This window comes from Hemiscyllium ocellatum, chromosome 32, assembly GCF_020745735.1.
Source record: "Hemiscyllium ocellatum isolate sHemOce1 chromosome 32, sHemOce1.pat.X.cur, whole genome shotgun sequence".
In the NCBI taxonomy this organism is placed as follows: Eukaryota; Metazoa; Chordata; class Chondrichthyes; order Orectolobiformes; family Hemiscylliidae; genus Hemiscyllium; species Hemiscyllium ocellatum.
The window spans coordinates 10,648,609-10,664,215 of NC_083432.1; the positions used below are offsets into that span (position 1 = coordinate 10,648,609).

Sequence of the window (15,607 nt, forward strand, 5' to 3'; positions counted from 1 at the left end):
ATAGTGGGTTGTGTTGTCTGGTGGTCAGTTGGTGTTCATGTATCCTGGTGGCAAGTTTCCTGCTAGTTTGATCATTGTAGTGTTTTTTTTACAGTTCTTGCATGGTATCTTGTAAATGACATTAGTTTTGCAGGTGGTATCTAATGGATCCTTTAGATTAATTCGTCGCTGTTTAAGTGTGTTGGTAGGTTCGTCTGAGTAAATTAGATTTTATTTTTAAGATTTTTTAGTTTTAGATTTTATTTTTTCCTACAGTATGGAATCAGGCCCTTTGGCCCAACAAGTCCACACCGACCCTCCGAACAGTAACCCACCCAGAACCATTCCCCTACCCTATTTACGCCCGACTAATGCACCTAACACTATGGGCAATTTAGCATGGCCAATTCACCTGACCAGCACATCTTTGGATTGTGGGAGGAAACCCACACAGACACAAGGAGAATGTGCAAATTCCACACAGACAGTTGCCTGAGGTGGGAATCAAACCCGGGTCCCTAATGCCGTGAGGCAGCAGTGCTAGCCACTGAGCCACCATGCCACCCATCTGGAAGTCATTTCTGATATGTCTTTGATGTAAGATAATGTGGCTATAGTTTGTGGTTTGATTGTGTCTGCTTGTTTGGGTCTGTTTCTGAGGAAGGGCAGTTTAATGTTTATTAGGTACCTGTTTTTATTGAAAACGTTGTATAGATATTCTTCTGCTTTTTGCAGTTCTTGGGTGCCGAGTGTGACAGAGCTCACTGAAATAATGTCTTGATGCAGCTTCGTTTGTGGGTGTTGGGATGATTGCTTCTTAAGTATTTGGTCCGTGTGTGTTGTTTTTCTGGAGACACTGTTTTGATTAGATTAGATACCAATAGCAAAACTAACATCATTAACAAGATACCATGTATGAACTGTAAAACAACACTACATCAGACAAACTAGCAGAAGACTTGCCACCAGGATATATGAACACTAACTGTCCATCAAATGACATAACCCACTATCACTAGTTTCTACACATACAGACAAAAAAGGACATCACTTTGACTGGGACAACACACACACATCCTTGGACAGACGAAACAAATACATGCACGAGAATTCTTAGAGGCATGGCATTCTCCATCAATAAACACGATTTAGATCCTATCTATCTTCTCTTGTAAAAAAACAACCAAAATGACATTACCCACCTTAAGAAACCAAAACCTATAAACAGAGAGGTGGGACATACCACCGGTGCTTCACCGGAGACTCTCACTGATGATGTTACCTAGTATGGTGACGAAACGTCTGAAAACAAACCTTCCAGCTCAGTAAGCTAACTTACATAAACACCATATAACTGCCCAGTTGGTTGTAAAATGATGCATCCTACTGAAGAAACCGTAAAAGATAGGGAGATAAATTCACATGCAACTTTATGTTAAAGAATAGCATTATTCTTTCAAAATGCCAAACTTATTTATTGATTCTAACATGCTATTTTTAGGCAGTGTCATCCCTTTTGTTAGTGCATATACATTCAACATCAAAACATTCCCTGTTATAAATTCAAGTCCTCTATTTTTTGTCATTTGCATAAATGATTTGGATGCGAGCATAAGAGGTACAGTTAGTAAGTTTGCAGATGACACCAAAATTGGAGGTGTAGTAGACAGCGAAGAGGGTTACCTCAGATTACGACAGGATCTTGACCAGATGGGCCAATGGGCTGAGAAGTGGCAGATGGAGTTTAATTCAGATAAATGCGATGTGTTACATTTTGGGAAAGCAAATCTTAGCAGGACTTATACACTTAATGATAAGGTTCTAGGGAGTGTTGTTGAACAAAGAGACCTGGGAGTGCAGGTTCATAGCTCCTTGAAAGTGGAGTCGCAGGTAGATAGGATAGTGAAGGCGGCATTTGGTATGCTTTCCTTTATGGTCAGAGTATTGAGTACAAGAGTTGGGAGGTCATGTTGCGGCTGTACAGGACATTGGTTAGGCCACTGTTGGAATACTGCGTGCAGTTCTGGTCTCCTTCCTATCAGAAAGATGTTGTGAAACTTGAAAGGGTTCAGAAAAGATCTACAAGGATGTTGCCGGGGTTGGAGGCTTTGAGATATAGGGAGTGGCTGAACAGGCTGGGGCTGTTTTCCCTGGAGCTTTGGAGGTTGAGGGGTGACCTAATGGAGGTTTACAAAATTATGAGGGGCATGGATAGGATGAATAGGCAAATTCTTTTCCCTGGGACCGGGGAGTCCAGAACTAGAGGGCATAGATTTAGGGTGAGAGGGGAAAGATATAAAAGAGACCTAAGGGGCAACCTTTTCACGCAGAGTGTGGTACGTGTATGGAATGAGCTGCCAGAGGATGTGGTGGAGGCTGGTACAATTGCAACATTTAAGAGGCATTTGGATGGTATATGAATAGGAAGGGTTTGGAGGGACATCGGCCGGGTCCTGGCAGATGGAACTAGATTGGGTTGGGCTATCTGGTCGGCGTGGACAGGTTGAACCGAAGGGTCTGTTTCCATGCTGTACATCTCTATGACTCTATAAGTTTGATCATAACTGAAACTGGAATGGAAGCTCTCAAACTTTATTCTATTTAAGTTTATAATACTCTGCATCCAATTCAACTGAACAAATGAGGTACAGTACTGCAGTGATAGCTGACATGCTGTTGAAGCCATCAGTCAGCTAGAGTGACGAGAACTGCTCTGTTAGACAACAGCCAAAGCTGTAATTTTCAGCTGTACCAAATCCCAAATGATTGATTTAAGTTGGCTATAGAAGAGAGGGGGCCATCAAACTCAGTTTCCTCTTCAAAACTCTGACCAAGAAGGTCACTTTAAACTCTGACTGTGATAATTCAAGAAAGGATGCAGTTACAATTATTATAGCCTTGAATAAGATCCATTAATATAAAATGTATCAAAACAATCATGTATGAGAAAATCATCTACAGTATTAATTGCTAATTTCGTCAGCAAGCAACTCCTTTCAGCAAGGGATGTCAGAGACCAATAGAGTAGACACTATTTGACTGCTGGTTCTGTATATAAAAGCTGGTGACAATGAGGCAAAAACCACTTTTGAAATAAATTAATTCCTAAGGTACGGCATTGCAAATATTAACCACAGCTTTAGAGAAAAAGGTAAACTCCTGTCTCTCAGGTTGGAGTGTTGCTCATGAATACACTATAGAAGCTGAAAATGTGTTGCTGAAAAAGCGCAGCAGGTCAGGCAGCATCCAGGAAACAGGAGATTCAACGTTTCGGGCATAAGCCCTACTTCAGGAATGACAGATTCTTGAAGAAGGGCTTATGCCTGAAACGTCGAATCTCCTGTTCCCTGGATGCTGCCTGACCTGCTGCGTTTTTTCAGCAACACATTTTCAGCTCTAATCTCCAGCATCTGCAGACCTCACTTTCTCCTCGAAGAATACACTATAGAAGCCAACCCTTGATTTCTGAGTCTTACCACAACAGCCCTCAATTGTAACCAATGTTTGCTGACTGCTATGAACTGGGGCAGCGTTAGTACATGGTTGCTACACCCAGATGCAGGTCCTGATTGGTTCAGCATGTTGTGAGAACTGAACACTGACACTGAATCTTTGTTAAAAAAAATTCAAAAACTGACTAGCACTTGATTATTTTTCTTACGATTTAAAAATAATTATTACTTTTAAGAAAATGTTTGCAAAGGCATCATGCATTACTGATGACATATGCAGAAGAATTTAGGATTATTACTTTGGTGCAGAGCTGCATGGAATTATTGAGAACTAAGGTACTGAGGTCAGTGCAGACCTGATACACTGGGGCCAGAAAGGCATAACATGACCTCTGCATATAAAACATGTACATCCTATTCTTAACCTACTTTTGGTCTGAATCATTTTCTGTTATGGACATAATATATACTGATGGACATAAAATTGATACACTGAAGCTTGCATACATGAAAAGTAGCTGTAATGCATGGCAAAATCTTTTATCGTGATGTAAAGCAATCTAATCTGAGAGATCAGGGTACTTCTGTTTTAAGGGAAGCACCCTGCTCTTCCTATTTACCAAAGAGGCCATTGGACATACATTCATTTTCCTCCGACATCGTGAGAGGTTCAGCAACAGGGACACCTTCAGCTCCCGAAAAGTCTTCAAATCTTCTCCGAACCCTTCTCGTGGGAATTTCTTCAATGCATATTGGTATCGCTGAGCTGCTTCCTTTACCTTTCCTTTCTGATCAAAGGAGAGAAAACATTTTTAGAAACATTTTTAGACTTTATTAAAATACCAACTTCAATAAAATATATTTTGAGGCTTGTTAACTAAGAAGTTGAAATTAAAAGTAATTAGATTAGATTAGATTACTTTGGGATTGAAATCTGATTTTGGGGATTAATTAGAATCATAGTTTGAGATTAATTGGGGTAAAATCTCAGGACCAACTAGAAGATATATTGGGATCTCTTCAATGATTACCTAGATGCACTTTCAGGTATTAACTGGAGACCTCACCTCATATTTCAGATTTTGCAAAACATGCTGATGCCACAAAATAAGTAAATCCATACTGTCCCAAATTGGACGCAATCAGCTTCAGTTACTCTCAATATGATGGAGGGGGACCAAAAGTAATTTATCAGAGGACCTACTTCAATTCTCATTACTTGATTTTACTTCAGAGTCAAAAAGTATGGTGCTGGAAAAGCACAGCTGGTCAGGCAGCATCTGATAAGCATCAGTCGACATTTCGAGCATAAGCTCTTCATCAGGAATGTAGGGGAGGTCCAAGGGGGCTGACCGATAAATAGGAGGGAGATAGGGCTGGAGGGTCGGGAAGGTGCAGGAAAATCTTTGTTGGATGTGGAAGGATCCTTTAGAATCTTGGATGGAGGTGAGGGAGCAGGTGCAGGCGCAGTTTACACCGCTTGCAGTGACAAAGGAAGGTGCTGGGGTGGCATGGACCTAACACGGGAGTCATTGAGGGAATGATTGCTGTGGAATGCAAAAAGAGGTAGGGAGGGAAATAATATCTCTGGTGGTGGGGTCTGTTTGTCGATGGCAGAAATGGCGGAAGGTGAGTATCAGAGGGGTTCTGTCCTTGTTGCAGTTAGGGGATGGGGTTCAAGGACAGAGGTGTGGGAAGTGGAGGAAATGCACTGGAGGGCATGCACTGGAGGGCATCATTGACCACGTGGGCGGGGAAATTGCAGTCTTTGAAGAAGGAGTCCATATTCTATGGTGGAATTAGTCCTCCTGGGAGCAGATGAGGTGAAGGTGGAGGAATTGGGAGTAAGGGATAGCATTTTTACAGGAGACAGGGTGGGAGGTGGTGTAGTCCAGGTAGCTGTGAGACTCAGTGGGTTTGAAGTAGATGTCTGTGTTGAATCAGTCACTAGAAATGGAGTTGGAGAGGTTCAGGAAGGGAAAGGAGGTGTCCGAGATGGTCCAAGTGAACCGAGGTCAGGGTGGAAGATGTTCATGAATTTGATAAACTGTGCAACCTCCTCATGGGAGCTCAAGGTGGCACTGATACAGTCATCAATGTAGAGTAGGTAAGGATAAATGGTGCTGCTGTAGCTGGGAAAGATGAGACTGTTCCACGTACCTGATGACGAGGCAGGCATAGCTGGGGCCCATGCAGGTGCCCACGGCTACCCCTTTGGTCGAGGAAGTGGAAAGATTCGAAGGAGAAGTTGTTGAGGGTGAGGACCAGTTCAGCCAATTGAATGAGTTTTACTTCATGCCATGTTATTCCAAAGTTAAACTGCATAACATGCATCAGCCACTTTACTTTTGCATCTGAAATGGGCTGCCTGATGCCTTGATAATTCCAAATAATAAATTAAATTTGGACTTATAATCGTAGTGTGCAATCTTTTTCCAGGATCATTCATCTCATGCAGTGATACAGTGCTGTTAATTCCCATGACATCTATTAACATCCTGAACAGAAGCAGTAACCTATTATGAAACCAATTATCATGAAAAATAATAATCTTAAAACATCAAGAATACTAATGTGAATGGGACAACAAATCACACAGATATTAAACAATTTTCAAGACTGAAATTCTTAGATGTGAAACAAAAACTTGTATGGATCTTTTCCTTATATTATTTCCTTATTTCCTGATAATTCTACAACATGTTCAGACAGGCTGACTTACTTTGATTAGTAAAGAAGGTATGCTTTCCTTTATTGGACAGAGTATTTAGTACAGGAGTTGGGAGGTCATGTTGCGGCTGTACAGGAAATTGTTTAGGCCACTGTTGGAATATTGCGTGCAATTCTGGTCTCTTTCTTATTCGAAAGATGTTGTGAAACTTGAAAGGGTTCAGAAAAGATTTACAAGGATGTTGTCAGGTTTGGAGGATTTGAGCTATAGGGGTAGGCTGAACAGGCTGGAGCTGTTTTCCCTGGAGCGTCGGAGGCTGAGAGGTAACCTTATAGAGGTTTACAAAATCATGAGGAGCATGGGTAGGATAAATAGACAAAGTCTTTTTCCTGGAGTGGGGGAGTCCAGAACTAGAGGGCATAGGTTTAGGATGAGAGTGGAAAAGATATAAAAGAGACCTAAGGGGCAACTTTTTCATGCAGAGGGTGATACGTATATGGAATGAGCTGCCAGAGGAAATGGTGGAGGCTGGTATAATTGCAACATTTAAAAGGCATTTGGGTGGGTATATGAATAGGAATGGTTGGATGGATATGGGCCAGGAGCTGGCAAGTGGGACTAGATTGGGTTGGGATATCTGGTCAGCATGGACAGGTTGGACCGAAGTGTCTGTTTCCATGCTGTACTCTATGACTCTCAGATGTTTTTGGAGTTACAGTTTATCTGCATCATTTTCTGTTTTTACAGCCTGATATTAATGCAGCCAAAAGCTGAAGCAAATAATTTTCATTACAATTAGCTCAATGAACCTAATGAATGTCCAAGCAGCACTGAGAACAGAATGTAAAAATCTAACTACCTTTCTCCCTTCCCTCTCTACAAGGTTTCATTCAACAGAATCAAGCTAAACGGCCACTTTGTGAACAAAGTTCCATATCATCATGTTAAACTACTGCCAAAAATATTAACATTACCTCGTACCTTTAACTTGATAAAACATCCCAAGTGACTTCACAAAAAACATTATTTAACAACCTTTGGCATTGACTTACATAGAGAAATATTAGGTCAAGTGAACAAATGTTTCAGCAAAGCAGCAGGTTTTAAGGGAATCTTAAAGAAGACAAGGAAAGTTGAATGGCAGAGAAAAGAATTCCAGAGGTTAGGTGCAAGGTACTTGAAGAAATAGCTTTCAATAGCTGAGCACCACAAAATGTGGATGGACAAGAGACCAGAATTGGAGGAGTGCTGGGTATCCAGAGGATTCCAGGGCTGGAAGATATTACAGACAATCCTTGAAACACAGCTATCTTTTTAAGAAGGTAACTTTTACTACTCACTCTGCCCAATATGTCTCTGTTCTGCTTCTTACCCCAGCTAGATAGTTGCATATTTGGACAGGATTTAGAGAAAATAGAGGAATAAATAAAACTGATGAACATATGTTAGAGCCATAGAATTCAGTTTGTTTAATGGGTTAGCTCTGGAACAATATTGGTGAAAAGAAAGATATTTCTATAAAATCACCAAATCTTCAGTATTCCAAGTTTACACAAGTTATTTGCATAAGAATTAGTATTCTTGTGAATTGCTCTGATGAGTACAAGACAAATGCTTTGACAAACTGTCTTTTTCGGCAATGCCCAAACTGACTTTCAGTATAGGAGATGATTATTATAAAAACATTCTCTACCTGCAAAAAAAAGCCACAGCTTTGGTTTTTATTAATTTACGGGAAATGAACATCATTGGCTGGGTCAACATTTACTGCCCATCCCTATTTGCCCTTAAGGAGGTGGTGGTAGTGAACTGCTTTCCTGAAACTCTCCAGCCCATTTGCGTAGGTACATCCACAATACCATTAGGAAGGAACTCCAGGATTTTGACCCAGCAACACTGAAGGAATGGGGCAATTCATTTCCAAGTCAGGATGGAGAGTGGCTTACAGGGGAATTTGTAGTGGTGACGTTCCCATGTATCTGCTGCCCTTGTCCTTTTACATGCTAGAGGTTGTGGGTTTGGAAGGCATTTTAAGGAGTCTTGGTGAATTTTGACAGTCTATCTTGGAAATAGTAAACTGTTGTTGGGTCTTGCTGCAGTTGACCACGGACTGCTTCAATGTTTGAGAAGATGTGAATTGTGTTGAACACTGTACAATAAGACCAAAAGACATAGCAGTGGAAGTAAGGCCATCCGGTCCATCGAGTCCACTCTGCCATTCAATCATGACTAATGGGCATTTCAATTCCATTACCCGCATTCTCTCCGTAGCCCTTAATTCCTTGTGACATCAAGAATTTATCAATCTCTGCCTTGAAGACATTTAGCGTCTCGGCCTTCACTGCACTCTGCGGCAATGAATTCCACAGGCCCACCACTCTCTGCTGAAGAAATGTCTCTGCATTTCTGTTCTGAATTTACCCCCTCTAATTCTAAGGCTGTGTCCACGGCTCCTAGTCTCCTCGCCTAACGGAAACAATTTCCTAGCGTCCACCCTTCCCAAGCCATATTATCTTGTAAGTTTCTATTAGATCTCCCCTTAATCTTCTAAACTCCAATGAATACAATCCCAAGATCCTCAGCCGTTCCTCATATGTTAGATCTACCATTCCAGGGATCATCCGTGTGAATCTCTGCTGAACACGCTCCAGTGCCAGGATGTCCTTCCTGAGGTGTGGGGACCAAAACTGGACACAGTACTCCAAAAGGGGCCTAACCAGAGCTTTATAAAGTCTCAGTAGCACAACGGTGCTTTTATATTCCAACCCTCTTAAGATAAATGACAACATTGCATTCGCTTTTTTAATCACAGACTCAACCTGCGTGTTTACCTTTAGAAAATCCTCGACTAGCACTCCCAGATCCCTTTGTACTTTGGCTTTACAAATTTTCTCACCGTTTAGAAAGTAGTCCATGCTTGTATTCTTTTTTCCAAAGTGCAAGACATTTGCTCACATTGAATTCCATCAGCCATTTCTTGGACCACTCTCCCAAACTGTCTAGATCCTTCTGCAGCCTCCCCAATTCCTCAGTGCTACCTGCCTGTCCACATAACTTCATATCATCGGCAAACTTCGCTAGAATGCCCCCAGTCCCTTCATCCAGATCATTAATATATATAACGTGAACAGCTGCGGCCCCAACACTGAACCCTGCGGGACACCGCTTGTCACCTGCTGCCATTCCGAAAAAGAACTTTTTATCCCAACTCTCTGCCTTCTGTCAGACAGCCAATCCTCAATCCATACCAGTAGCTCACCTCAAACACCATTGGCCCTCACCTTGCTCAGCAGCCTCCTGTGTGGCACCTTATCAAAGGCCTTTTGGAAGTCTAGATAGACCACATCCTCTGGGTTTCCCTGGTCTAACCTACTTGTCACCTCTTCAAAGAATTCCAACAGGTTTGTCAGACATGACCTCCCCTTACTAAATCCATGTTGACTTGTTCTAATCCGACTCTGCTCTTCCAAGAATTTAGAAACCTCATCCGTAATGATGGATTCTAGAATTTTACCAACAACTGAGATTAGGCTAATTGGCCTATGATTTTCCATCTTTTGTCTTGATCCTTTCTTGAACAAGGGGGTTACAACAGCGATCTTTCAAACATCCGGGACTTTCCCTGACTCCAGTGACTTTTGAAAGATCTCAACCAACGCCTCCGCTATTTCCTCAGCCACCTCTCTCAGAACTCTAGGGTGTATTCCATCGGAGCCAGGAGATTTATCAATTTTAAGACCTTTTAGCTTTTCTAGCACTTTCTCTTTTTAATGGCAACCATACTTGACTCAGCCCCCGACTCCTTTTAATTGTTGGGATATTACTCATGTCTTCCACTATGAAGACAGACGCAAAGTACTTGTTAAGTTGTCATGCTATTTCCTTATCTTCCATCACTAGGCTTCCAGCATCAGTTTGAAGTGGCCCAATGTCTACTTTTGCCTGTTGTTTGTTTCTTATGTATTGAAAGAAACTTTTACTATCATTTCTAATATTACTGGCTAGCCTACCTTCATATTTGACCCTCTCCTTCCTTATTTCTCTCTTTGTTATCCTCTGTTTGTTTTTGTAGCCTTCCCAATCTTTTGATTTCCCACTGCTCTTGGCCACTTTATAAGATCTCTCTTTTTCTTTATCCCCGGATAATCTTTCTTTTCTTGGGGATAAACCTCTGTACAGTGTCCTCAATTATACCCACAAACTCCTGCCATTTTTGCTCTACTGTCTTCCCCGCTAGGCTCTGCTTCCAGTCTATTTTCGTCAGTTCCTCTCTCATGCCCTCATAATTACCTTTATTTAACTATAACACCATTACATCTGATTTTGCCTTCTCTCTTTCAAACTGCAGACTGAACTCTACCGTATTATGATCGCTGCTTCCTAAGTATTCCCTTACTTTAAGATTTTTTTAAAGTTTGATTCATTACATAGCACTAGGTCCAGAATAACCTTGTGAGCTCCATGACAAGCTGTTCCAAAAAGTCATCCTATAAGCATTCCATGAATTCCCTTTCTTTGGATCTACTGGCAACATTATTTACCCAGTCCACCTACATATTGAAGTCTCCCATGATCACTGTGACCTTGCCTTTCTGATATGCCTCCTCTATTTCCCGATACATGTCGCGCCCCTGGTCCTGACCACTGTTAGGGGGTCTATACATAACTCCCATTATGATTTTTTTGCCTTTGTGGTTCCTCAATTCCACCCACACAGACTCCACATCATCCGACGCTATGTCATTCAGCGCCATAGATTTAATTTTGTTCTTAACTAACAAGGCAACCCCATCCCCTCTGCCCACCTCCCTGTCTTTTCGATGAGTTGAAAATCCTTGGATGTTTAACTGCCAGTCCTGAATATTCAGTGAACATCCCCACTTCTGACCTCATGATGGAGGGATGATTATTGATGAAACAGCTGAAAATGGTTAGCTCAGAACTTCCCTGAGGAACTCCTGCAGAGATGCCCTGGAACTGAGATGACTGATCTTCAACATCTATAAGCATCTTCCTATGTGCAGGTAACAGTCCAACTACTAGAGAGTTTTCTCTCTGATTTCCACTGACTCCAGCTTTGATAGGACTCCTTGGTGCCACATTAAGTCAAGTGATGTCAAAGGCTGTCACTCTCTCCTCACCTCTGAAATTCAGCTCTTTTGGCCATTTTTGAACAGAGGGTGTAACGAGGTAAGGAACTGTGTGATCCTGGCAGAATCCAAACTGGGTGTCAGTGAGCAGCTCATTGCTAACCAAGTGCTTCTTGATCGTACTGTTGAAGACCATTTCCATCACTTTACTGATGATTGAAAGTAGACTGAAGGATCAGTAATTGGTTAGATTGGATCTGTCTTGCACTTTGTTCACGGAATATACCTGAGCAATGTTTCAGATTGTCAGGTAGATGCCAGTTTTGTAGCTGGACTGAAACAGTTTGGTTAGGGACGCAATGAGTTCTGTAGTACAAGTTTTTAGTACAATTTTTGTGCTGTTGTCAAGTCCCATAATGTGGAGTGAGGTTAAATTCCATAGATCCAGATAAATGTTCAATTCTCCAAAAGATTGTCATAGTCAAAAAGTGTGATGCTGGAAAAGTACAGCCAGTCAGGCAACATCTGAGGAGCGGGAAAATTGATATTTCAAGCATAAGCTCTTCATCAGGACTCTCCTGCTCCTCAGATGCTACCTGACAGGCTGTGCTTTTCCAGCACCACTCTTTTTGACTCTGATCTCCAGCATCTGCAGTCCTCACTTTCTCCTAAAAGAATGTCAGTCTATCCAAATCCTGCAAATTACTCAAACCAGAAAGTCTGTGTAGGTAGCCCAAGATGCACACCATAGCAAAGAGATAGAAACCCTGGCAATGATATGAATTGTACAGAGTTATTAAAAGCAATGATATTTTTTTCCTATCTGATTCATCTTCCTTTAGGTTAAGAAATGGAAGTTTAAAGCTAAACCATCAGATGTCAGGCTTGTTTAAAAGACAAATAGATGGATGATTCTCCGACATCAAGTGTCAAGGAGCATGCTAGAGTGTTCTAGGAACTATATTCCTGTGGCCTTTATTTTACAACTCCCATAGTGGAAAAGTGCACAGGAACAGTATAGGTTTATCCCATGGCTCCTCTGCAACAGGTTGGTGCTCTGAGTGAAAAAAAATGACCTTTTCCCATGTCCCTTCCATATTGTGCCCGTTCCTTTAATATTTCTTCAATTAAGTACTAAATAAAGGGAGAAAAGTGCAGACACTCCTCAGGGTTTCCTAATGTTTAGTTGCACTCCCAGGTAGTCAGATTGCCCGATGCAAGAAATCACAGGTACATTCACGTCACACCACTCTATGAAACACCACGTTATCACATTAACTTGCTGACTAGCTCCATGTTCATTTACTTAGAGCAATTCTAAATTTCAGTTTTGGTAACAGTTTGTCTTTAAACATTCCACTCGCCCTTTGATGCAATCTTGTTTAATACTTAAGGGTGCGTATTCAGATGTGATCCAAATTCTACGTGTATTTTGGGAATTCGATCTTCACAAGTTTAAATGAAAGGCAACCTAATGACTCTAACCATTATAAAAAAAACTTTGCCTCATTGTTCTCACCTTTAAATCTCTCTCTCTCCTCTCACCTGAAAAGTGTGCGCCTTAGTCTTGAAATCCCCTAAACTCAGGAAATTCTTCGAGGAGAAAGTGAGGTCGGCAGATGCTGGAGATCAGAGCTGAAAATGTGTTGCTGGAAAAGCGCAGCAGGTCAAGCAGCATCCAAGGAACAGGAGATTTGACGTTCGAATCTCCTCTTCCTTGGATGCTGCCTGACCTGCTGCGCTTTTCCAGCAACACATTTTCAGTTATCCTCAGGAAAAGACAACTATCAAAAGCTCTATCTATACCTCTCATTACTTTATAAACTTCTATCAGATGCTCCAGTGAAAAAATGTTCCAGCCTATCCAGCCTTTCTTTACAACTCAGACCTTGCATACCCAGCAACATCTGGGTAAAGCTTCCAGAAGAGGCCTCACAAATGTCCTGTATAATCTCAACATGACTTCTCAACTTCTATACTCAAAGGACTATACAATGAAGAAAGCGTGCCAAACACCTTTTTAACCACCCTGTTTACATGTAACGCAAACTTCAAAGAATTATGTACCTGCACCCCTAGGTCCCTCTGTTCTACAATGCTACCCAAGGCCCTACGATATAATTGTACAAGCCCTACCATTGTTTGTTGTACCAAAATGCCATACCTTGCATTTATCCAGATTGAACTCCATCTGCCATTGACCCATTTGATCAAATCTCTTTGTAATCTTAGAAAACCTTCTTCATTGTGTACAATGCCACCAATTTTGGTGTTGTCTGCAAATTTACTAACCACACCTTTTATATTTTCATCCAAATCATTTATATAAATGACAAACAAAAGAGGACACAGAACCGATCCTTCTGGAACATTGCTGGTTCGAAAAGCAACCTTCCACTATTTACTCTCTGTCTCCTGCCATTAAGTATCCAATTGGCAAGCTCACTCTAAATCCCATGTGACCTAACTTTATTAATTAGTTTACCATGCAGAACCTTGTCAAAGGCTTTACTAAAATCCAAATAAACATCATTTACTCCTCTGCCATCATCAAGCTTTTTAGTAACTTCCTCAAAAGACTAAATCATGTTTGTGAGACACAATTTTGCTCACACAAAACCATGCTGACTACTCTTAATCAATTTTTGCCTCTGTAAATGTCCATAAATCACCTCCAACAACATACCCACAGGTCTACAGTTCCTTGTTTTCGCCTGACAACCTTTCTTAAGCAACGTACAAACATTAGCCACCCTCCAGTCATCAGACACCTCACCCGTAGTTATAGGTGATACAAATATTTCTGCAACTGATCTTGTAAATTCCTCTCTTACTTCCCACAATGTTCTGTGATACATTTTAGATTTATCCACCTTTAAATTCTCTAAGACCTCCTGAACTTCCTCTTCTGTAATGTGAACTGTTCTTAAAACTTCAAAGTTTATTTCTCTGCATTCTCTCAACTCCATTTCTTTCTCCAATGATGTGAAATATTCATTTTGTGTTTCTTCCATCTCCTGGGGTTCAACACAAAGGCAACCTCCTTCATCTTTAAGAAGCCCTACCTTCTTTCTAGATACTGTCTTGCTCTTAATGTCTTTGGAGAATCTCTTTGGATTATCCTTAACCTTATCTGCCAATGCTATCTCATATCCCCTCTTTGCCTTCCTGATTTCTATCTCAACTGAGCCCCTACACACTTTATATTGATTAAGAGAATCAATTGAACCAAGTTGTCTATATCTAAAGTAAGATTTTCTTTTATTCTTGACTAGAACCTCAATATCTTTATTCATCCATTATTTCTAATCTTATAAGCCTTACCCTTCCCTCTACCAGAAACCAAACTCTCATTATCACATTCTTGAATGCTTCTCACTTATCAGATGTTCTTTTAGCTGTGAACAGTCTATTCCAATCAACGTTTGAAAGTTTTTGTCTCATACCATTAAAAATTGCCTTACACCAATTAATAACGTCCACTTCCATAACCATTTTGAACTAGTAGAATTATGATCGCTAGACCCCATTTTTACCCATTTTTAGATTAGATTAGATTAGATTAGATTACTTACAGTGTGGAAACAGGCCCTTCAGTCCAACAAGTCCACACCGACCCGCCGAAGCGCAACCCACCCATACCCCTACATTTACCCCCCACCTAACACTACGGGCAATTTAGCATGGCCAATTCACCTGACCCGCACATCTTTGGACTGTGGGAGGAAACCGGAGCACCCGGAGGAAACCCACGCAGACACGGGGAGAACGTGCAAACTCCACACAGTCTGTCGCCTGAGTCGGGAAATGAACCCAGGTCTCAGGCGCTGTGAGGCAGCAGTGCTAACCACTGTGCCACCGTGCCGCCCACTTCAGTACCTACCCTACCTTATTGCCCAAGGAAAGTCTAATTTTGCTCCTTCTCAAGGAGCAGCATCCACAAATTGATAAAGAACATTTTCTTGAACATATTTGACAAATTCTTCACCATCCAAACAGTATGGTTGCCCCAGTCATAAGAGTCCTACAGCATGGAGACAGACCTTTTGATCCAAACCGGTCCATACCTGCCGAAATGTCCGTCTACGCTAACCCCATTTCCCTACACGTCTAATCCTTTCCTAGTCATGAATTTGTCCAAATGCCTTTTAAATGTTATTAATGTAACAGCCTCAACCACTTCCGCTGGCAGCTCATTCCAGATTTGTACCACCCTCTGTGTAAATAAGGTTGTACCTTAGGTTCACTTTTATTCCTTCCCCTCTACCCTTAAACTGATGCCCTCTCATCCTCAATTCCCCAACCCTGGAAAAAAAGTCTGAATGCATTCACCCTCTCCATGCCTCTTATAATCTTACACACTTCTACAAGTTCCCCCCTCAGTCTCCTACACTTTAAAGAAAATAATCCTAGCT

At 41.4% G+C, this 15,607-nt stretch overlaps 1 protein-coding gene across 5 annotated transcripts in view; it reads right to left on the minus strand.

The window, feature by feature from the left end:
* Nucleotides 1-15,607, minus strand: part of LOC132830691 (protein TANC2) — a 996,151-nt gene that overhangs the window by 19,255 nt on the left and 961,289 nt on the right. For all 5 annotated transcript variants that reach the window (XM_060848498.1, XM_060848499.1, XM_060848500.1 and 2 more), the window contains one exon: nt 4,073-4,219. In XM_060848498.1, coding sequence (XP_060704481.1) covers nt 4,073-4,219 — 147 coding nt within the window. The remainder of the gene's footprint in view (nt 1-4,072; nt 4,220-15,607) is intronic.